Source organism: Lissotriton helveticus, chromosome 5_1 (assembly GCF_964261635.1).
Source record: "Lissotriton helveticus chromosome 5_1, aLisHel1.1, whole genome shotgun sequence".
In the NCBI taxonomy this organism is placed as follows: Eukaryota; Metazoa; Chordata; class Amphibia; order Caudata; family Salamandridae; genus Lissotriton; species Lissotriton helveticus.
Genome location: NC_136065.1, coordinates 774,638,657 through 774,663,268, shown reverse-complemented (window position 1 = coordinate 774,663,268; position 24,612 = coordinate 774,638,657). Strand labels below are relative to the sequence as shown.

The window sequence follows — 24,612 nt, the reverse complement described above, 5'->3', positions numbered from 1 at the left end:
TTCTTCTCCATCTCAGCCGCGTGTTCCGCGTCGGATGGGTCAGCTGTTCTTTTCGGCAGATGGCTCGTCGCCGTGCCTTTCGGTGTCGAAGTTTGACGTCGAACCGGATTTTGGGTCTCTGGTCGTCGTCAGTTTTGGGTCTTTCTCCCTCGGTGTCGATCGATCCTTTTTGGGGACGATTTTCGACGTTTTCTGCTGATCAGCAGCTCTCGGCGCCGGGGACTCCTTCTCGGAGGATCCGCTGGGCCTGGGAGTAGTCGCGGACGCCGCCTTTTTTGGCGTCGGCGCTTTCGGGGTCTTGCCCTCGATTTTTCTAGACTCAGAGTCTCTCGGGTTCTTGGGGGCCGAAGAGTCTCCTACCTTGTCAGAAGTCTTCGTGTAATCGGTCTCTACGACCGTGTAGCTGTCGTCTTCGGCGGCAGCGTTGTCTTCTTCCTCGGAGGACATCCCCAGCTCGTAGAGGGATGGAGTCGGGGCCTTCCCCTGCAGGGTGGCGTGTGCTACCCTCTGCCTCTCTCACACGAAGGGTCTTCGGGGCGAAGGCGGAACAGGCGTTGCAGTCTCCGCTTTCGTGGTTCACCGGTAGGCAAAGGTTGCATACTGGGTGCTGGTCCTTCTGCGCGTACTTGTGGTGGCAGTTACGGCAGAACTTGAACGGCATGTTGTCCATTGAGCGTCCAGGGCCTCCCTGGTCGCGTGTTCGTCGACGGTCGTCGAGGATCTCGATGAAAAAACGCCTTCTCCTTGCTGACTTTGTCGATGAAGTCCCCTGGAGTCTTCAGATGACTTCTCGTCTTTTCTTTCTTCCTCCAAAAATGTCTGGAGCCCAAACGGGAACGATCCAGACCCGACCGCGGAAAAAAAGAATCTGAAGATGGCACCCAAGAGTGGGAGCTTCCGCAGGAAGCATGCCGACGTCACCGGAAATACACCCAAGGGGGTGTGACGCCGACGCCCACCTGGGCTAAGAAAAAAAAAAAAAAAACAAAGAAAAGACTACGAATCCGGACCCAACCACAAGACCGCGGAATAATGCACAGCATAGTGAATCCAGAAAGATTCACGCTGCAAAATTTGTATTTATTCTCCGTCCTCTGCGTTACTGATCTGCACGTAGCCGGGTCCATGAAGGCTTCCTTCCACGGGTCTGTGATACTCTTGAGCATGGGCAGGAACTGGCTTCTTGTCTGTATGGGGAGCAATGTCTCGAGCAGGAAGTCTGCTTCTGGCTTCTCCTCTTCCATCTTAACCCCATAGGCTGCTGCCGCCTTTCTTACCACCTCATTGTATGCCCCAATGTCATCCGGTGGTGAAGGCCTCGAGGGGTATGTTTCCACCGCCTCCTCTGGGTTTTCGGCCTCGATGTCCTGCCATTCCTGGTCTTGGGCCGTCGAGGAACTTGAGCCGTAGCTGGACTGCTGTTCCCCGTAATCCCCTTCTGTATAGTAGAGGTCTTCCTCCTCCTCGTGCTCCGAAGGTTCTGGGGTTTTCGGCAGCTCTTCGACGTCAAACTCCTCGGGCTCCTGTACCTCAGCGACGGTCGTTGCCGGCTTCGAGGGGATCTTGTAGCTTCTCATTTTTTCATCGAAATCCTCTTCTCTGAAGGATGTTCTCCATTTCGGCCTCGAGCCTCTCTTTATCTCTGCGGCCTGTTAGTCATCGAGCGTTTCTGCCGCCCTTTTTGGCGGCGCCGAAGCTTTCTTTGGCTCCTTTTCTTTCGACGTCGAAGTCGAAGGCCCTCTTTCGGGTGCTTGCTTCGATGACCTTTGCTTTTCGCTGGTCTTCTGCAGCCGGGAGTCCTTCTCGGAGGATCCGCTGGGCTCTTTTTCGGAGGATGCAGCTTCGGTCGTCGATTTGTTAGACACCGGTGCTCCTTTCGAGGCTTTGGGCTCAGACTTTCGAGAGACTGCCTCTGGTTTGAGGCCCTGTGGGAGTTTTCGGGGTCATAGACTCCTACCTTTTCAGGCGTTTTCTTATCGGTCTCAGCAACCGTGAAGTCATCTGGGCCTTCGGCGATGTTGTCCTCGTCGTCTGTGGAGAGGCCAAGTTCATAAAGCGTCGGGGCTTGGCCCTTGCCCTGCATCGTGTGATGAGCCGTCCTCTGTTTCTCGAACTCTGAGTGTCTTCGGCTTGAAGACGGAGCAGACGTTGCAGTCTCTGCTCTCGTGGTCGATAGCTAGGCAGAGGTTGCAGACTGGGTGCTGGTCCTTCTGTGCGAACTTGGTGGCAAAGGGCGTCTTGTACATCCCTGCGCTCAGGGGGCTCCCTGTGTGCATTCCTCGAAGTAAGTCGAAGATTTCAAGATTTTCTCCTTTCTTCGTCGTCTCCTCTAAAGGTCCTCTTCTCCCGATCTTCTCAGGTCTCCTCGGTTGAAGATTTGCAGTATTTTCTCCTTTCCTTCTCCAAAACTTCTGGAGCTTCACGCGACGATCAGACCCAACGGCGGAAAAAAGAATCTGAAGATGGTGCCCAAGGGTGGTAGCTTCCGCCGGAAGCATGCCGACGTCACCGAAGGTACACCAAATGGTGTGACGTCGACGCCCAAAAAGACTACGATTCCGGACCCAACCACCAGATTGCGGAATATGCACAGCATAGTGAATCCAGAAAGATTCACGCTGCAAAAGTAAGATTTCCCGGCGTCAAAAGACTACCCGGCGCCCCAGTGTGGCGTTTTGAAACTTTAAAATATTCATCTAAAATCAGCCGAACGAATTCAGATTTACTCACCTGTTATCAGGAGAGAACCCAGTGCTGCATCAGTTAGCTCAGCACTGACCCTGAAAATAATTTTAACCGTACTTGCCAGTAACTTGAATTTCCTTCCATAGGAATCCATTGTATGGTTTTCACCAGAAAAGTTTCTAAGTGTCGATTATCAAAAACAACAAATATTCCTTAAAAATCGCCTGTATGACAAACGCATTCTTTCAATTGTTTACAGGAGATGCACCAGGGCTGGATCCAGGATCCACCACTGAGTAAGACAAGCATTTACAATGCAATGGTCTCGGCATCATTAAAGGTAGAGCTATTGACATTGCTCATGACATTTCTTTTTTTTTTTTCTTTAAATCATAAATAAATGGCATTGTCATTTACATTGCCAATAGCTTAATCGTTAAATAAATGGCATTGTCATTTACAATGGGCAAGTGCAAGACTTTGTTTGTAATGTAAGCCATGCTTTCGCAGTACTGTTGAATTTCATTATCCTCGCCTTGTGCTATTTTTCAGCCGTATATAGCGTGAGTTTTGTGGAATTAAGCATAGTGTAACCTACCTTTGTGTTTTGGAACCTTGTGTAACAAAACATGTGTTCAGCTGTTCTTTGTTTTAGCTCCTGTGTGTCAGTGTACCGTGTAAGCGCACAAGCATACCCTGCTCTCTCTGGAACAGTCACTCTGCCCTCAACGGCAATCTGCACTCTGCCCTCAACGGCAATCTGCACTCTGCCCTCAACGGCACTCTGCCCTCAACGGCAATCTGCACTCTGCCCTCAACGGCACTCTGCACTCTGCCCTCAACGGCAATCTGCACTCTGCCCTCAACGGCAATCTGCACTCTGCCCTCAACGGCAATCTGCACTCTGCCCTCAACGGCAATCTGCACTCTGCCCCCAACGGCAATCTGCACTCTGCCCCCAACAGCACTCTGCCCCCAACAGCACTCTGCCCCCAACAGCACTCTGCCCCCAACAGCACTCTGCCCCCAACAGCACTCTGCCCCCAACAGCACTCTGCCCCCAACAGCACTCTGCCCCCAACAGCACTCTGCCCCCAACAGCACTCTGCCCCCAACAGCACTCTGCCCCCAACAGCACTCTGCCCCCAACAGCACTCTGCCCCCAACAGCACTCTGCCCCCAACAGCACTCTGCCCCCAACAGCACTCTGCCCCCAACAGCACTCTGCCCCCAACAGCACTCTGCCCCCAACAGCACTCTGCCCCCAACAGCACTCTGCCCCCAACAGCACTCTGCCCCCAACAGCACTCTGCCCCCAACAGCACTCTGCCCCCAACAGCACTCTGCCCCCAACAGCACTCTGCCCCCAACAGCACTCTGCCCCCAACAGCACTCTGCCCCCAACAGCACTCTGCCCCCAACAGCACTCTGCCCCCAACAGCACTCTGCCCCCAACAGCACTCTGCCCCCAACAGCACTCTGCCCCCAACAGTACACAGCACTCACCAGCACACAGCACTCAACGGCACTCAACTGCCCTCTGCCCTCTGCCCTCAACAGCACTCTGCCCTCAACAGCACTCTGCCCTCAACAGACGATATATGGCCCTCTGCACTCAACAGCACTCAGCCCCCAACAGCACTCTGCCCCCAACACCACACAGCACTCACCAGCACATAGCACACAGCACTCAACCGCATACAGCACTCTGCACTCAACAGCACTCAGCACTCTGCACTCAACAGCACTCTGCACTCAACAGCACACAGCACGCTGCACTCAACAGCACACAGCACTCTGCACTCAACAGTCCTCTGTTTCGGGTCTCTGCGGCCCATGCCGCTCGTGCGCTGAAGAATGTGGGCCAGGGTCAGCAGCTGGGTCGGGTCACTGGTGTAGAGCGACTTTTTATGCATGCGCCCAGGGAATGGTGTGGCGGATTTGGCGTTTTACTGCCTGTAGACTGGGGTGGCTCAATCACAGGGGAGAGCGCAGCGGCTTCTGGAAACAGAAGGGGTCCAGGATGATTGTGTGGCCCAAAGCAGCCTCAGAGACACACCAAGGATGGGCGCAGCCAGGCTGGCACTCTTTTTGATGTTGGGCTAGCGGTACTGAATATGTAGCCTGCTATGTATTGTAGCTGCTGTGCCTGGAGTCTGTGCGCTAATAGAGACCAGTGCTGGTGCAGTGTTTCAGGTGTTTTTGCCTGTCTACAATGGAGGCGGCAGTCCCAACGGCAGGTTTGTAATCCTGGAGGGGCCCGTTGCTGGTGAATGCACAGGCCGCTGAGGTGTCGAATCATCAAGGGTGGGGGAGGCACCTAGGCTCCAGTAACATCTTACCCCACTTATCTCCCTCAGGGACCTCAGCCAATCGACTGGATCACGCTCGGTGAGCTCGCGCAGGCACTATCCACGCGGAGCCGTGCACAGCGAGGTGGCGCACATGTTAACTGCGGGCTAACGATCAAACGGATCACTGCACCGCCTGCCTGAGATCTGCATATACTGAGGAGGGGGCAGAAGGCATCGCCACGCTCCCAGCACATTTACCACACCACAGTTCCTCCCTCAAGTCGTGTCCAGTCCTCGGGCCTGTCCTCCGCTATAGGATGCAGTCGGGGTCGGGAATCGCGGTCTTCCATGTGGCGATCAGCAGTTTGGAGCCAGTGTCGAAATGAGGCGACATTCGTATGTCTGGCGGTTCTGTTCTTGCTATGGTGCGGTCATGTTTAATGGGGGATATTTGCTGATTTGCTGGTGTAGCCAGCGGAGCTTCAATGCAATGCGGCCATTATGGTCCACGGCTTACCCGCCCCCCCCCCCCCCCCCGGCGACTTTAATGTGCTTTCTCATCATGCCATAGCACATTAGAAGCCAGCCATATTATCTTTGCTTGTATTTATTGGTTATAGTCTCTTTTCGGGTGCCATTGTGACAATTTGGACTGAGGAGTGCACATCTGTCAATATAGTGTGGGTTGCAGCTCAGCAACAATCATAAAACGACTACGAAATGGAGAAAAAAACCTCGGCCTCGCGCGCGTGCACCACTGCAGGCATATGTATGTGGCCCGCATCGCTATTGTTTAGGCACTAATCAAATGCTACAGCTGGCTGCGCCGCATGACGCCAACATAAATAAGGTCGGCACTTTCACACTCACCCCTTGCATGCAACCATTGTAACTCCACAGACCACACTTTGTCCCCAGCAGTCTCTTAGTATCGCGGCCGCCCCGGAAGTCAGGCACGGTCGCCTGTGACGGGGGCGGGGCCACGTTCAGACCGGAAGAGGAGGCAGGCGGAGTCGTTGCGTGTTGCGTCTCGCGGCCCGGGGCTCCTGTGAGCGGTGTAGAGCCCCTGGGCCGCGCCAGCAGGAGTTTGGGCGCCGCGTGCTGAGGTAAGGTAAGTTCCAAAAGGCTGGAGCGGGATTGGTGCACTTGTGTGTGTATGCTCGTGTGTATGTGTATGTATGTGTGCGATGTGTGCGACGGTGACGGCGGGGGGCGGGCCTGGGTGCACACGTGTGTGTATGTGTCAGGGGTGGTGTCTGTATGTATGTATGTGTGTGCATGGGCGCTTGTGTGTGTGTATGCGCATGCGTGTGTGGTGCTTGCGCTTCCCAGGAGACAGCGCCTGGCCACAGCGCGCGTTCCAGTTACAAATCGCCTCGAAGGATGCGCGCGGCCGGGACTGTCTCCTGGGAAGCACGCTCGGTGACATAAGATCTCGGCGGAGACGCGCTTCCGCGCGTCTTTAGCCGAGACCTAAAAAAGTAACGATAACACTACTTTACTCCCAAGTGAATTTCCTCCCATAGGATAACATTGGTGATTCTGTGAAAAAGTTTCAAAGTGTCAACTTTTAAAATACAATAATATTCCTTAAAAAATCACTATTGTAACCAAACCGCTTTTCCTTAACTGTTTACAGGAGATGTCCCAGGACTGAAGCTAGGATCCAGTCCTGTGGTTAGGAAAGTAATCTATAAAGTAACTAATTGCATTTATCTAGAAATTCCCATGGAGCTCAATGTTTTATTGTTTAAAATTGTGTTGCCTATTGCAACACCTGTAACTATTGTAATAACAAAGTCTATGGCCTATTTGAAAAATATTTAACTAAAGTAACTCATTCTGAGAAAGTATATTTTGATGCCTTGTTGGTTCTAAAAGTAAAACTATTTTGATACAAAACAATTGGCCTAGAGTTCATTTCTTGAGTGTGTGAGACCATTTGCTGAGTGTACAACAAATGCTTCACACTGTCCTCTGATACTGCCATACTGCTCGACCAAGCTACCACTTGAGAGTAAGGTTATATCTAACTTTAACCTCTGGGGATGGTGGACTCTGTACCTAACTTTGGTCCAGTATATACAGAGCCACTTCTTACAACTGCCTTCCAACTTTTTGAATAAACAATTCTTAGCTTCTGCACCAAACACCATCTGATATATTGACAGGGCCTCGGCGATGTTACCAATCTCCTCTCAAAAGTATCCACACATTTAGTAATATGCAGGCATAATGTGTTAAGTCTGAAACTGACCACCCACCTTTCTCCCGTGGAAGAGTCATAAAACTCATTGCTCTACGCGGTTTTCCCGGGGCCAATAAAAATTGAGCACAGATTGATTGCAGCTGTTGTAGTTAACAGAGAAAGTTCTAGAGGAACAGATCTAAAAAAATACAATTTAGGCAGGATGTTCATTTTCAATAAGTTACATCAAAGGATGTAAACATTCCCACCTCTCCAGTTTCACACTGGCAAGCATGGCACCCCAGTTAACCTCAATTCTCTTAGACAAGTTCTAATCATAATCCCCAAATAGGTCGCCTCCTATTATTCTAGGATCGTTACTGGTTTGAGACAAACAAATGATCTGGGTTTTTGGAACCATTGAGTTTGTAGCTTGATACGGAAACAAACGTGTGTGAAGTTGCTTAGTTTCAGGCATAGCTACCGCAGGGTCAGATGTTAAGACGGCAATGCCGTCCACATAAGCAAAGACTCTAAATTCCTCTGGTCTGGAAATAAGTTTGATCCTAGAGCCCCGCTCCAACGTATTTAAAAAAGGATTGATATATAAGGCAAACAGTGGGGAGCAGGGACATCCCCATCTCGTACCTCTAGTAAAACATACTGGTTCAGATTTTAGGTCCATGATACATATTCTAATAGTGGGAGACCAGTACAAAACCTGAATAGCTAACAAAGCTGGGGACAAACCCTAGCTGTTTTACAACCAACCACAAAAAGTCCCAGGCAACCGAGTCAAAAGACTTTTCAGCATCTAATAAAACCAAACTAAAGGAGCAGCCTTGAACATTTGCCATTTCAAGTAGGGTCACAACCCTATTAATGTTATTAACTGTACCCCCAGTGGGTATAAACCGGTGTTGTCTTTTTTTAAGCTAACGGAGATGAGCTTGGCCAGTCGGGTCGCCAAGATCGGGGCGTAGATTTTCCCATTGCAGTTCAAGATAAAACCTCTGCAAGGGATGGACAGTCTTCATTGTAAATTCACCCACTATTTTCAAAACCAGAGCAGCCAGGAAGGTCATTTTAGCTGAATCAGGTTAACCGGTTGATGAACAGGACCACTAGATAGTGTTGTGAGGAATGGGGAAGTGAGGGACATAGGCAAAATTTGTACTTCAACATCAACAGTTCTATCAACCTTCAGGGATCTGGGAGTTTTGTAGGGGATTCCAGGAGAAGCTTGGGATTCAGCAGCTGTTTGTCACCATTTCCCTGTGAGGGGGGGGGGGGGGGGGGAGGGGTTAGCCCATTTTACAGTTTAATGGTGCCCTCTGGTCTTCTCAAGACTGCTGCCCAGTCTCCACTGGACGCCCTTTTAGATGGTATGGGTGACTGATCAGTACCTTCAAAAAGGACACACAAGGAACTAGTGGCTTATTGGATACAGGTCAGAACACAGGTACTTTTGCAGCAGTTTCACATTGTGATATTCCACAAAGCTGCTAGTTTTCTTGTATTAATGTTTCAGAAGGGCAAGTAGGGTCAATGGCCAGATTATGCCAGCCAGGAGGAAGTGGTCCGTAGGGGTGGAAGATACTGGTAGGGTCACAGAGGGTGCAGAGTCATTCTTTTACTGTAATCTGAACATGACAGAGCAGGTCCAGCATGGCATAAATAGCAATTCCATAGCAGTTTGCTTCAGAGTTAAAAGTCCTTCTTTCTAGTGTGTAGGACGTACTCAATAAGGTGGTCAGTACTAATCTTACTTGTGGCAGAGCTTGCCCAATCCTGAAGGCAGTACGTTCAAGGTCAGACCAACAAAGGTAAACCCACATACTCTACATTCAGTTAAGACATGCCTCATACATTAAGGCTACGGGTCCAGTTCTAAGCAAATGAACAGATCAAATAGAATGGGTGCTTCTCCACCCTCCCTTCAACAGGAGTATGATGCTCCTGATTAAAAAAAGAAATGCACACTGCCATCACTATGCCCTACATAGCCTGCTTACAGAATTAAGCAGCCACTCACAATATTGGTTCTGTTGACAGAAAAAGTTCAAGGAAAAACTTCAATCAGCAGGAAGGTAAACGCAGGGTTGCCCGGAAATGTACAAGGGTAGGTCAGTACAATTTTATAAAGCCATGCTGGTGACTTATATTACTGTAAAAAGGCTGTCTGAAAGGGAATCTCCACCTCAGGTACCCATTTGCGTAGCACTGCAATATGTGTCATAATTCAGCCACGTTACACCAAGAACTATGCACAGGATTACATTTACAGTAAAGTAACCACATTTACATGGAAATGATTTTAATGCCATCTCAATACTGTACTAAGGCCTGTGGCCTCTGATGTTAATGGTGCTGCCATTGAGACCCTCCGGGTGAATAGTGCGCTATATAAATGCTCTGATTGATTGCCAGAACTTGGCCACCTCATAGTTCCGAATACTTGGGAATGTAACCATCCACTGGTTGCTCCCTTGTGAAAAAGCCTTGTTTGAAGACTTCAGTTCAGCCAGAAGACAATACTGAAAACCATTAGTAAAATTTCAGCTATGGTGTACCCGTGATGTGTTGAAAGCGGGAAATCAGTGCTGCATGTGATGTGCTCCATTGTGTGATTTATATTAATGAAGTACAAGTCTCACATGCAAGAGCCCCAGAGCCTACAAAGGGCCAGGGTGCTAAACCAATCACCTGAAATTAGAAATTTATAAGCAGCACCTGGCTGATCAGGGATGGGGGCAGTTAAGAAAGTGTAAACTTGTGTGATGAAGAACAGGAAAGTCCAAAACAATGGTTTGTTACGGATTTAGCGGTCGATAATTAGGTTTAACATTTTGCTCTGGATGCGTCCAAATGACATGGTCATGTAGATCAGTACAGTCACAACAAAACCAGTGTGAAGCACCCAAAATTTGTGTCCCAAACATTGACCACTGTACTGTGCATGCTTAGCCAGGGTTGTGTTTAAGATTGCTTGTAAGTATTCCAAGCAATGGTAGGTGTAAACAAGCATTTACAATGCAACGGTTTCGCCTTTGCAAAAGTTAAAGCTATTGGCATTGTAAATGACAACATTTTATTTATGTGTTGGTTTTGAAAACAGATAAATAAATGGCATTGTTATTTACAATGGCTTGGCTTAATCTCTCGCAAATGCCACCCACACACCCACAGAGAGCCCCTCCACACAGAGCCCCACCTAAACACACACACAGAGGCTCCCCACACACACCCACACAGAGCCTCCCACACATACCCACACAGAGCCCCCCACACACCTACACAGAGCCCCCCCCACACACCCACACAGAGCCCCCCCCCACACACCCACACAGAGCCCCCACACACCCACACAGAGCCCCCACACACACTGCGAGCCCCGCCTCACCCACCCACACAGAGCCCTGCAGCGCTGCGCAGCCTTTCGGCGAACACCAGGGCTGTAAAGGTGTGTGAAATCTTCAATGCAGAGAGAATAGGGTTCATTGAATAGCCGCCAGCTCTGAGGGGCAGCGTCACGCAAAGAGCGCTGCCGGCGGTATTTAAACTTCTCAGCGGTACTGATAGGTCTGTGAGTAGTATTTAAGTGGCAGTAAAAGGATTCATGCCAACTGTTTGATATAAATTACAATTGTTGTAACGTGATCATCACCAAAAAGTAGTCCAAACACTGAAAAATAGCCGTGAATGGGTACCCCATGTAAATCAAAGTCCGAAACGACCGAGGTCATCAAAAATTCATGAAAACAAGAAGCTAGTAGTAACGTGGGGCAAACTACCAAATATGGCTAGTATTCGACCAAAGGTGTTAAAGAAGAAGCAAGCCAAAAACAACTCACCGTACGAAAGAAGTACATTTGAAATTGTCAGGAGGGTGCTTATCATTAACACGAGGAACAGTGGTATAAATCAGCGATAGAATAATAGTTAGTGGGATTCATGTAACCACCTCAGCACAGCGCATTGATAGATATAGGTGAGGCGTGCGTGTACCTACTTTGCTTACTGAACTTTTCATGCTGGTATCCCTCTCAAAAAACTTAAACAAAAAAGAGAGTATGCATTACACTGTACATATAAAAAAAATGTAAGTACACTTGGATGCGAACAATATTTCCCCATTGATAGCGGGCGGGATAATTATTTGTTCCAGTTTATAAGATAACTTAAAAAGTAGAGCACCAAAAATAAACGAGTAAAAAGACCGATCTGTAAAGAACTGAACTTGAGCAGTCTACTATTGACATGCAGGGATGCTGAAGATTGCACTAAATGTGCTTTGGGGTTTTATGCACGCTCTAAAAAGTACAGAAATAGCACTAGTGGCCGGAGCCGTAAATATAGTTCTGCCCGGGCCGCAGCCGTTCTACTGTCCAAGAATACCACGAAACCTACCTTCAAATGATTCCCTTCTGGGTGTGAAATGTGCTGCAGGTTGGAACGAACGCTGCCCGACACCTTACACAAGAAGTAAAAAAAGTATTCTTTACCCGGCAAAGCAAAAAAATGCAGTCCCTATAAATAACGCTGGCTTGATGCCAGCTCACAGCCACTATATAACTCAAAACGACGTACACTCACTATGAATGTGTAAATATTTAAAACATATTCCACCAAGTATTGATCTGCCAGAGAAGGAAGTCATTTGCAAGTTGGAGCCACCAATTCAGGCAAAGTGTATATCCGACAAATAATTCGTTTTCTTTCCCAAAACCGCCGTGGCATGGTTTCCCCCTCTCGGTCTGAAAGATGTTTGCAACTTCTCTTCAGAATTTAAAAGGATGCGAAGAGCCCTTCCCGTACTGAATATTAAACGTTAACCAGTTTCATAAAAAACACCTTTCTTTTGGTACAGGTTCAGTAAACTTACCTGGGAAGAGGCGGGCGGAAAGGCAGTCTTTCTGTCGGGAAAGAGATGCGGTATCTTATTAACGGTTAAACAAAATTTGAAATGGAAAGCAATGAGGAACACAATTAATGAAATATATAGAGAGAATAATCAGCGCAATGTCCTAAAGTTCAGTATAACCATGACCAGCTGTCAGCGAGTAGGGCACGCGTCAGAGAGGCCAGGGGTCTGAAGCGTGGCTGCCGGTGCACCTGTACCCTCGATCCCTAGCACACTGTGAGCCCGAAGGCCCAGGAAAAGTGCGCAGCCCTGACCCCGGCCAGGCAGGCAAGGCTTCCCAGGGAGAGGCTACTGGGATATACGAGTGGTAGCTTCAGGAGCGAGTCCCACTGCAGGGGCTGCTGCAGTGGCGTAACGAAACTTGAGGGGGCCCCCCTGCAAAGCACATAGAGGGGCCCCCCCCCCCCCCCGGCGGTGCGGCCCACCATGTACCACTTTGCCCTACCACCCAGAAATCTAGCATATTTTGATTTGAAACCTCCAACATTTAAATGAAATGGCTCTATATTGTCTTTCTGTAAGTTCTATAAGTTCTAGTGTATTTAACAGTACTAAGCATTTCAGGGAGGGCAGGGCACTCAATCTCTTTCTACATAGCCCATTTGAGACAGAAACGCCTGTTCCAAGTACACTGGAATACAGAAACGTCAAATCCGCCATTTGTCATCAATATCATTATGGGCGTGCACCACCTACTGCCATTTCTTAATGCGGATTAAGGGCATCTGCAAGCGTAACAGTGGGAGCATTACTACATGAAATGTGTAACAGAGCCTAGCATGAGCCAAACCCTTTTTACACCATTTTTGCTGCATGTATTAAAGGGAATTGGGCTAGCAGGCTTTCTTTTAAACTCAGCCTTAACCAAATAGCATACGGTTTGCATCATGTCAGAATAAGATCACATAAGGGGCGTGATGTGGGCTACTGCAACCCCTACAGTGCAAGAGGTCACCATTTTTCAAGGGCCCTCTTTGAGCTCCAAGTCTTTGTACGTTTGTGAGGCAATCAGAATTAGTGAATTTATGGGAATACACATCAAATGTCCCATCATCTTCAATTACACTACTGAAGCAAATTGTTTTTGGACTCTGATGCTTACCTAATAAGAGAAAATGCATGTTGCTATGTTTTATTCATGACATACTGAGGAAAATTATCTCTGCTTCATTTATTATTGTATAAGCAGCGAACATAGACCGCAAATCCATTTGCTCCTTATTTGCTCTGATGCAAAACTATTATGGTTATATGGCATGCACCAAAATCGTTTGTTCCATTTATTACACAATCATCACATTGGTGCAGTGTAGGCTGATAGTGATTGCCCCAGTGCAAACTTTACATATTATAAACCCAAAAAGACAAAACAGGTGTCAAACTGCATACAGCTAAACCTGTGTGGGGCAATTTTGCTTTAACAATTGCACTGACCAATAAAAAAATAATTGCATAGACCGACCCTGCAACAGTTGGTCGCGCAAAATTGCTTTGTGACACTCCAGTCTTGGGCTCTTCCTTAATGTGCAAGAAATCCCAATATTAGCCACAGTGCCAGACACAAGTGACAAGTATGATGTCACAATTTTTCCAGGTAGGTGGGCTTTAGGGGGATTGGCACTGACTACATTTCCAGTATAATACTTTACGCAAAGTTATGCTACATGTGGGCTTCACACGACTCACTTTATTTTATATACAACTCTCATACTTGTCCCTTTACACAATAAGAGATATGTGGATTGCTAGAATTAATATCAGCTATGTATCCGCCTTTACAAATGGTTACCAAGCAAATGCAATCAGTCTTCACCCTGTCCTAAAATGGTTCAAACTGTTACGGCATGTCTCTGAACGGGAACACAAACCTTAGGAATTAAACTGCACTTCATTGATTACATCAAAAAGGCTAAAACCAACCTTGGTTGCTTTGCCATTAAGAGGGATATGGCCTTGCAGCTGCACTGATTTGTTCTTAATGGAGAAGGAGGAAGGCTGATTTGCAAACGATTAGATTGACACCATAAGCAAAATACAATGGACCGGAATGCGGCCTAGAATAATTATCTCTGACCGACTTTAATTCATTGGATTACTCACTTTTTTTCTTAGCTGGATTCTCGAAGTGTGATAGGTATGGATGGGTGTGGTGCATCGGCCAGCTAAGCCACACGACTAAAGCTGCACCTAACTGATGAAGCCTAGAAAAGTAGATACTAATTTGGGCTTGCTTTTACTCCGGTTGAGAACGTAGCCTGGCAGTTTAGGATGGACTGATGCTGTTGGAGCAACAACAAGGCATATTTGCATAAATTGTGCCCCTGTCTGGAATAGCACTGTGAGTAAAAACAAATGTGGGACTGGAATGCATCATAGAGTAATTCTCAGTAGCTGGAATTACTTGAAGAATTAATCTAATGCAGGACTGCCTAGTCTGTCGCAAACTCGCAAAGAGTTGTTACCTACCATTCAATCGGGAGAGTCAAATTCAACACCTGTGACAGTTACAGAATACACAAAGTTCACAGCCTCTTCAATTAAACCTGAGATGAGTGGAGACGGACAGCGTAAGTACTAAGAGGCAATGAAGATACACACCCGTTGCAAAGGAGACAGCATAATAACACCGTCCCCTTACAGCATACATGCAAACCTTACCCTCCCAATTTGGGAGACTATCGATTTCAAGGCTAGTTCCAACCTACCGATTCCTTCCTATATGCAAAAACTTGAATCCTCAGAGGGCTTCAGTCGACATTTCGACAACAGGGATTGCTTTTGTACAACCTGGTGTGGAGAACGCACTCACATGACCTGAGAGGGCTGGGGGCCTGCTGGGCCTGGCGTTCGAAGGCAAGCTGAAGCGGATGGGCAGAAGGCAGGCAGGGCAGCTGAGGGGGAGGGGGCAGCGCAGCTGGGGGGGGGGGGGGGGCAGCGGAAGCCTCAAGGCTAGCCAGGTAGGGGCCGGGCAATTTAAATGATTGCAATTTGCAAATAAAGGCCCCGCTGGTGATGAGTCCTGACCTGAGCCTGGCTTTGTCTTCTCTGCTGCACGCCCCTGTCGATGCCACACCTTACCGTAACCAATAATGCGCTTATTTTGTGTGGCAATATGAGCTCATTGCGCAATGCGCATGTGTTGTCCCTTCCCCCCCCCCCAAATGTAATGAGGGCATTGGTCACCAGCCAGCCCCCATGCCCAGTGCCCCTGCGGCGCACATACGCGTCCCGGAAGGCCGGGGCGGAAAGGAAAGTGAAAGTCAGGAGCAGGACTCGGAGTGAGGAGTAAACAACCCTGTCCCGCCGCCATTGATCCACCCACCATTAAGACTACTACTAGTAGTAGTCACTGTCAGTCACACACACCGTGTCACCCGGCCAGGGCCCGCCTATCCATTTGTATCAATTTCAGGGGCCCCGGCCGGGACCCCGCACGCACCATTCCTCACAGGCTCTACTCACTTCAAGAGGCTGAGGCAGAGAGCCCCTGGCTCAGCCTCAACTGCGCTGTCAGCCTCATCACGGGCGGCGGGCCCCGGCCGGGGCCCCATACCATTCCTGCAATCCTGCTGCAGTGTGCAGTCGTCTCACTCACGGGTCCCGGGCCCGGCCGGGGCCCCGCACCATTTCTGAGGTTGCAGTGCTCAAGTAAGTCAGAGGCAGAGAGCCGCTCAGTCTCAGCCGCTGCCAGCCCCACGGCGGGCCCCGGCCGGGGCCCCGCACCATTCCTGCACAATGCTGCAGCTGCTGCCACTGCCAGCCTGCACCATTTTTGCGTGCTGCCAGCCTCACTCACGGGCCCCCGCACCATTCCTGCACAATGCTGCAGCTGCTGCCACTGCCAGCCTGCACCATTCTTGCGTGCTGCCAGCCTCACTCACGGGCCCCCGCCGGGGCCCCGCACCATTCCTGCAGTGCTGCTAGCCTCACTCACGGGCCCCGGCCGGGGCCCCGCACCATTCCTGCAGTGCTGCTAGCCTCACTCACGGGCCCCGGCCGGGGCCCCGCACCATTCGTGCAGCGCTGTGCTGCCAGCCTCTCACACGGGCCCCCGCCGGGGCCCCGCACCATTCCTGCAGTGCTGCTAGCCTCACTCACGGGCCCCGGCCGGGGCCCCGCACCATTCGTGCAGCGCTGTGCTGCCAGCCTCTCACACGGGCCCCCGCCGGGGCCCCGCACCATTCCTGCAGTGCTGCTAGCCTCACTCACGGGCCCCGGCCGGGGCCCCGCACCATTCGTGCAGCGCTGTGCTGCCAGCCTCTCACACGGGCCCCCGCCGGGGCCCCGCACCATTCCTGCAGTGCTGCTAGCCTCACTCACGGGCCCCGGCCGGGGCCCCGCACCATTCGTGCAGCGCTGTGCTGCTAGCCTCACTCACGGGCCCCGCACCATTCGTGCAGCGCTGTGCTGCTAGCCTCACTCACGGGCCCCCGCACCATTCGTGCAGCGCTGTGCTGCCAGCCTCTCACACGGGCCCCCGCCGGGGCCCCGCACCATTCCTGCAGTGCTGCTAGCCTCACTCACGGGCCCCGGCCGGGGCCCCGCACCATTCGTGCAGCGCTGTGCTGCCAGCCTCACTCACGGGCCCCCGCCGGGGCCCCGCACCATTCCTGCAGTGCTGCTAGCCTCACTCACGGGCCCCGGCCGGGGCCCCGCACCATTCGTGCAGCGCTGTGCTGCCAGCCTCTCACACGGGCCCCCGCCGGGGCCCCGCACCATTCCTGCAGTGCTGCTAGCCTCACTCACGGGCCCCGGCCGGGGCCCCGCACCATTCGTGCAGCGCTGTGCTGCCAGCCTCTCTCACACGGGCCCCCGCCGGGGCCCCGCACCATTCCTGCAGTGCTGCTAGCCTCACTCACGGGCCCCGGCCGGGGCCCCGCACCATTCGTGCAGCGCTGTGCTGCCAGCCTCTCTCACGGGCCCCCGCACCATTCCTGCAGTGCTGCTAGCCTCACTCACGGGCCCCGGCCGGGGCCCCGCACCATTCGTGCAGCGCTGTGCTGCTAGCCTCACTCACGGGCCCCCGCCGGGGCCCCGCACCATTCGTGCAGCGCTGTGCTGCCAGCCTCTCACACGGGCCCCCGCACCATTCCTGCAGTGCGCAGCTCAAGAAGTCAGTAGTCCCGCTCAGCCTCAGCCGCTGCCAGTCTAAGGGGCCCGGCCGGGGCCCGCTGCCCGCACCATTCCTGCTGCAGTGCCAGCCCCCCCCCCCCATTTCAGTCAGGCAGGCTCAAGTCAGAGCAGCAGTGTCAGAGCCTCTCAGCCGCCCTCAGCGGCAGCCGCTGCCAGCCTCACGGGCCCCGGCCGGGACCCCGCACCATTCATCCTGCTGCCAGCCTCACGGGCCCCGGCCGGGGCCCTGCACCATTCAACCTGCTGCCAGCCTCACGGGCTGCGGCCGGGGCCCTGCACCATTCAACCTGCTGCCAGCCTCACGGGCTCCGGCCGGGGCCCTGCACCATTCCTGCTGCCACTGCCAGCCTCACGGGGCCCGGTCCGGCCAGGACCGTCCACGGGGCCCCGGCCGGGACCGTCCATAATTTTTAAATCAATCATGATTGAGGGGCCCCGGCGGGGCCCCCTGGAGCGCGAGGCCCCCCCGCAACGCGGGGGTTGCGGGGGCTTGTGTTACGCCCCTGGGCTGCTGGTTGGGTGCGGAGAAGGCGAGACGGGGACGCCGGAGGCAGCAGACTAGCATCGGTCGCATTGGAGGGGGCTCTCTCGCCAAGCAATCTCAAGAAAGAAACACTAGCCATGAAGACTTGCGCATTCACAAGCCTCATAAAACGTGCCTGTTCGGATTGGCTGAAAGCCTGCAGTCTATTGGTTGCTGCTAAAAATGTAAAACGCGCGAGAAGCTTCACAAACACACCCATAAAAGTCAGGTCTCTGATGTGCGGTTTCGGTTTGTATTTCCTGACGTGTACCCTTGACTGTATCATTCGTTGTCGGCCTCAGAAGAGGTGAAATAGCTTTAAGCTTTAGCCTTGCGTTAGTGTGTATTTTTGCTGGGACGTGGTGGTACTAAGGCAGACAATTCAATAGGAAATGAAACAAGTCAGGTCCCGGGCCGCGCTGTGATTGGCTGACGTCACGGGGGTGTCCCGGGCCGGCAGCCAATCACAGCGCGGCCCTGGAATGACGTCACGGGGTGTCCCGGGCCGGCAGCCAATGGCAGCGCGGCCCGGGACAAAGGGGCGGGGCTTAAAAAAAGCACCAGAAACGCCCCCGAATCGCGTTTGAGAGAAAACGCGATTGACAGCCTCTGCCTCCCAATGGCTAGCCTCCATTTATGGAGCTAGCCAATTGGAAACAGAGGCTGTCCTAACCTCACTATTAAAAACAACAGATTTCGATCTGGGAGGGGCTTCGCCCCTCGCCAGGTTACGAAACCTAAAAAGGTAATAAAGGCCTCGTTTTGGAAACTGGATATCTTGGAATTTTAACCACAAAGCCAATAGAAAGCAACATTTTAAGTGCTAAATCTTAATTTGAAAAGAGATTTTGATTGACCATATTTCTTTGCATTTAATGTTTAATTACCTTAATCGCTTTCACCAGCTTCAATGCAGGAATCACTTTAGCAGGAACCACTTTAGCAGGAACAAGAGACAGAAGTGGGACAGATTTGGTTTCCTGACAAAGCCCAGCCATGCAGCATACAGCAGATGGTTTCTGTAGAAACAGAAGACTTGTTAACCAGACAAAAAGCTGGTATTACAATGGCTGATACTTTTTATGAAACACCTCCCAAAAATATCAAACTGCTATGTGCAGCGAAGTCTAAGAGTAATTTTGTATGGTTGCCTAATCATTCCATAAGACAGCTGCAAAGTGAAATCTTTTAGCCTTTTTGGCCGCAATGGATCATGGATGTAGATCAATGAATAGCTCAAAACAAGGTGCAACAGCACTGAAATATATGCATGCAAGAATTTGCTTGCATCCGGAACTCACTACACCTACAACTCAGCTTCCATTTCATCAGGGTCTCTGTTCCAATCGTACTGCAGAGGCTGAAACAAAGCAGCATCACTATTGAATGCAACATCAGCATTGGTGTATAACATGCGTCTCAGGTCTGCTCAAATAACGAAATAGCCAAAAGCAGGATTTGTTTGAATAGCCATGGCGAGAGTGCAGTACCATCAATATAATCCACAAGCTTTCCCATGGCCTCAAAATTAATTTTGCACTTGTACAGGAACAAAGCTTAGGTCGGTCGCTATGCAGTGATGTACATGAAAGCAGAAAATGTGTAAAGACTTAAGGATGAAGAAAATCTGGTAGGCTAGAGGCCACATTCATTTTTAACAAAAGGTTTAAACAGAAACAAACTTCAGATAAATAGTAACCTTTTCCTGACCTTTGTATATACATATATACCCTCATAATGTGCCTTCAGTCTCCAAAATGTATTAAAGTTTAACATTTATGTTATTTATGTATTGCCTTACAACAAGACTTATTCTTTAATAGCTAGAGATCAGTCACTGTTCGACAGACAAGCTATTGTTCTCTCAGACATTCACCAACACAATGTGGGTGGGGACTGGGATAAGTGGAGCGACAAGTTTCTCTTGACGGACCAGTTACTCCTGAACTCAAGCTGAAAAGGGCAAGTAGCTCCAGTAGCCCTCCATCTCATACACTAGGGCAAGAAAACCAACTAATGGCAAGTCAGTCTAAGGGTCATGACAACTCCTACATGCCTCCCTTCAACACAACTTCTACTGCATTAAAGCTTTGTGCCAGGGGCAAGCGGGATAGACCTTTCAGACCTCCCACTAGATAAAGCGCAGGATGGAGAAGTGGGGGCTGAAAAGGATTTGTGGTTGAGATTGCTACTCCAACCTGTAACCTAATCCACTGCTCTGCTGAAAGGTCTGCTCATTCAACCGGCCTCGGATATATTAAAGGAGACACAGGTGTAAGGTTTAGCAATCAAAATATTAAAAGGGAAAGCAGGTATAAGTACCCAAGTATATGTATGCGTACCTTGATATGCTCTAAATGTTTTCCCTGGTATATGTGTCACTACTAAGTCACTTCACTAAGAATCCACATGCAAGATGAGTGATTCAAGTCTTCGAAAACGTAGGTGCCCAAAGAAGGAGCATGTCCAGCGGACCCAGTCACCTAGGACTTGTAAGCTCTAATACAGACTTAATTTTTGTTTCATCATTTCAACCAAGCACCACTACAGGTAGATCCTGTGAGCAACAGAGATCTGGGTTCGAGCCTTTGAACCTAGACACCAAAATATACAGCCAACACATCCGCCTCACAGGCATAGTGCTTAAGGTAAACTGCTCACCCGTGAAACATTGAAAACCAATTGCTGGCTGTAATTAGGCACCATCATTCTGCATCCAATTTTTTGGGGGTGGGGGCTAAATTTGATGCTATGCCATGCTCCAATGCAAGCCACATGAGGTGGGAGGGAGCCATGCCTCATCTCAAATGCCACGGATACAAAACGCTAGCAGAACACATTGAAACAGCGGCTTACGGACTAGTTCAAGATTGTGTGATCATGCATAAACCCAAAGACTCATTAAATTCATATTTACATTCTGTACACATGCAATTACACCACAGTGGTAATCTTAAACACAATAAAAATCCACTTTACATGGTCTTAGTCTCAAGCAGTGATCATACAATTAAAGCTCAAGCCTTGCGTAAAACATGCAGTGTTAAATGGTGAGCTAAAGATTAACTCTTCTCCAATTAGTTGGCCAACAAATCTAGGAAAATGTTTTGAAAAGTCACCACAACAAAGCTGAACCTACCTGTTCTTGCTGCTCAAAGATTTTAATCAAGCAAGGAAAGAAAAGGATAGCAAAGTTAAGTAAAGATAAATTTGGAGGTTCACAGAAAAAAAACAAAAAAAAACACAAACACAGAATGTAATCCAATTTCAGCTACAATCTAAAGCCCATCCAGTAGCCAGGAATTCACCCACTAGGTAACACAAAGAAAAGAAGTTTAACAGTGTGCCCTCAAAATGTCAATTAGGAAATTGCATAGGGGAGACCAGGTACTTACCATTGACATTGATGTGCTGTAATCCTTCAGAGAGTTTGGAGTGTCACTTGATCTAGGCAAATGGGCGAGCACACCTGCTCAAAAAAAGCAGGGGGTGCCCCAACGTCACAAATGCCTGCAGATTAGTGCAAAGTAAGTCTCTGGTCATGTTCATAAAAAGTTTAGCCATAAGACCTAAACAGAAAAGGTCAATTTCAACCAAGTTGTTCACTGTTCCTCCTGAGGACATAGCACGAAACTCCTAAACCAGATGGGATTTAGATAAGCCAGCTTTAGACCTTGCTCACAGCATCATTCTGCTCTTCCATTATTTGTGGGAGACTCAATAAGTCAGCCATAGATTCAGAGCTGCACCACCAGGTTCAGGCAAAGAGGACTCTGCGTGCTGAAGATAGTGAGCTCCGCTCAAGTTGCAAATTTAGGCCACAGGACTGCCTTGAACACGACATAAAATACAAGGAAGAAACAAGAGCTAAAGTAAATTGGAGAACACAAGATACTAATCAAATAGGGAAGGCTATTGAATTTAAGTGATGTGTTTTTGAATGTATGCATGGCCAAAGTGTTGAAGCACTTTTTGGGGCCACCAAGAGTCTAGTGAAATCACTTCACTCTTTGGTACAATTAACATGCCCCCAAACTATTGCGCCATACGGGGCAATTACTAAACACTTAGCCCAAAACATAAGTAATCTTTCACTGGCTTATGGCAAAGCTGGGCTACAAATCTAAACAATGCATCCACGCCAATTTTTAAAAAATAAGCCGTCGACGTTTTTTTCTTAAGACCAAGATATTCAAAAACTTAAGTGCGTTTTTAAATAGAAATTCTTCTCAGTTTCAAAAGTGGACAGAGTGCAATTTTCATTCTCGGACTACCACTTTGAGGCACAGGGGCATCTGGGTGCAGAAGTGCAAGTTTAAGATTGGGCCCAATGTTACCCAATGGAGACTGGGGGTATTGAAGACATGCAGCTTGCAAGTAAAGCTGCTGCTGGGATCCAGCTTTGGAGGTTAAAACAAGCACGGGCCAAAGGCAGCATCAAACATACACCACCAACAGCAGCACAGGGGAGAACAGGCGAGGGTGCAAACAGTGCTGGGCACCCAATGTAAGTGAATAGAGAAACTTTAGATTTGAACAGGCTGCAAGAGTCATTTCTCCCACATTTACAACCATAACCTGGACCAAGAACATGCAATTAGCTGATGGTATACTTCAACAAGCATTTACAATGCAACGGTCTCGCCTTTGCAAAAGTTAGAGCTATTGGCATTGTAAATATCAAACTTTTTATTTATGTGTTGGTTTTGAAAACAGATAAATAAATGGCATTGTCAATTACAATGCCAATAGCTTAATGTCTTGCAAATGCGTGACCTATTGCATTTCATTTCGCTGCCTGTGCAAGAAAAGTGTGGGGTGCAGGACGAGATCCAACAGGATGCATGAATCCGGTGGGGTGGTGAGCACTGGTCAGGGCTGAGGTGCACTGACAGCTGTGTGCAGTGGTGAGCACTGGTCAGGGCTGAGGTGCGCTGACGGAGCTGTGTGCAGTGGTGAGCACATGATGCTGGTGGTCAGGGTAGATGTGCACTGACGCAGCTGTGTGCAGTGGTGAGCACTGGTCAGGGCTGAGGTGCACTGAGAGCTGTGTGCAGTGGTGAGCACATGATGCTGGGGGTCAGGGTAGATGTGCGCTGACGCAGCTGTGTGCAGTGGTGAGCGCTTGATGCTGGTGGTCAGGGCTGAGGTGCACTGACAGCTGTGCAGTTGTGAGCACAGGATAGGGTTGAGGTGAACTGATGAAGCTGTGTGCAGTGGAGAGCACACAATGCCGGTGGTCAGAGTAGATGTGCACTGACGGAGTGTGCACCAAGAGCAGTGGGGAGGTGGGGTAGTGGTGAGGGGGAAAGGCAGACTTCCATGTTAGAAGAGGCCTCCTGGACTGCGGCGGCGGTGGTGGTCTGGAGCAGCAGGAGCCTCGCACAGCAAACGGCGGAAGTCCACATGGCAGCGTTTAGACACCCGCACTCTTCCCCTCCGGAGCCCCATGGAGTGGCCCGGCGCCCTAGGCCAGGCCTGGGAAGGAGCCAGTCCCGAGCCACCCTAGCTGCTTGTACCTGCCTACCGTGTGGTCGCGGCGGTTCGGTGCTCACTGCTGACATCTGCGGTCACCACAGGTCACTTCAGGATCCCGGCGGGGCCAACTCCCAGCCCTCATCCTTCCGGGGTTGGTATCTTGAGCACCATCGCTCTGGGCCATAGTAACGCCTGTTTGTAGCACCTAGCAACAGAAGTGTAATACAAGACGCTCTGTTTTAAACACAGTTCACTACCTGAAATACATGGCTACAATATGCTTTTCCCAAAAAGTGGTATTGACAGCCCGGGGGTTGAAACATTACAGCCACCTGCTGCTGGTATCACGTGACCACGGGCCACCAGGATGCAGTGCTAAGTGAAAGATGTTTGTTTACCAGTACTGTGCATTCTGGGAGTTCTGGTCCTGCAGACTTCGGGTTGACCAATGGAGCCACTGAAAGAAAAGCACAAATCTGGAGCATCCCGCCCTTGGTGACATGGAGTTACTTTATTGCTTTGCCCCTCAGGGGAGGAGGGTAGTGTGTGTGGGGGGGTGTAGAGGGGATGGGAGTATCAAACCCAGCTGTAATCCATCTCTCACCCAGTGTGTGTGAAACTAGCAAACAAACAATAGACTGCCCGCCGAGAGGATCTAACCCAGCTGCAATCCATCTCACTCCTGAGTGTGAAACTAGCAAAGAAATAACAGACTGCCCGCCGAGACGTGATGGATTTGAGCCGGCGGATGCCCAGCATAGGGCAAAACAACCCCGGGCACATGAAGCAGGAGCCCCGCACAGCACACGGCGAGAGTCCACGTGGCAGCGCTTAGACACCCGCATTCTTCCCCTCGGATCCCCGTGTGCACGGCACTTATTCCTCCCGTGTGGAGGGAGTGGCCCTGCGCCCTGGCCCAGGAAGGAGCCACCCTAGCTGCTTGTACCTGCCCACCGTGTGAGCGCAGGGGTTCGGTGCTCGCTGCTGACATCTGCGGTCACCGCAGGTCACTTCAGGATCCCGGCGGGGCTAACTGCCAGGCTTCATCCTTCCGGGGTTGGTATCTTGAGCACCATCGCTCTGGGCCATAGTAACGCCTGTTCGTAGCACCTAGCAGAAGTGTAATACGAGACGCTTTCCGTTCACAGTTCACTACCAGAAATACATGGCCACAAAAGGGGACCTATGCTTTTCCCAAAAGATGGTATTGACAGCCCGGGGGGGGGGGGAGGGGGTTGAAACATTACCGCCACCTGCTGCTGCTAAGTATCACAGTACTGTGCATTCTGAGAGTTATGGTCCTGCTGAATTCGGGTTGACCAATGGATCCACTGAAAGGAAAGCCCGGATCTGGAGCATCCCGCCCTTGCTGATATGGAGTTACTTT

At 50.2% G+C, this 24,612-nt stretch overlaps 1 protein-coding gene across 3 annotated transcripts in view; it reads right to left on the bottom strand.

Moving 5' to 3' along the window:
• Positions 1-24,612, bottom strand: part of PSAP (prosaposin) — a 237,666-nt gene that overhangs the window by 164,651 nt on the left and 48,403 nt on the right. For all 3 annotated transcript variants that reach the window (XR_013594790.1, XR_013594791.1, XM_078643248.1), the window contains one exon: positions 18,635-18,766. Coding sequence is in view for 1 of the 3 variants with exons in the window: in XM_078643248.1 (XP_078499374.1) it covers positions 18,635-18,766 (132 nt within the window). In the remaining 2 variants the exon portion in view is untranslated. The remainder of the gene's footprint in view (positions 1-18,634; positions 18,767-24,612) is intronic.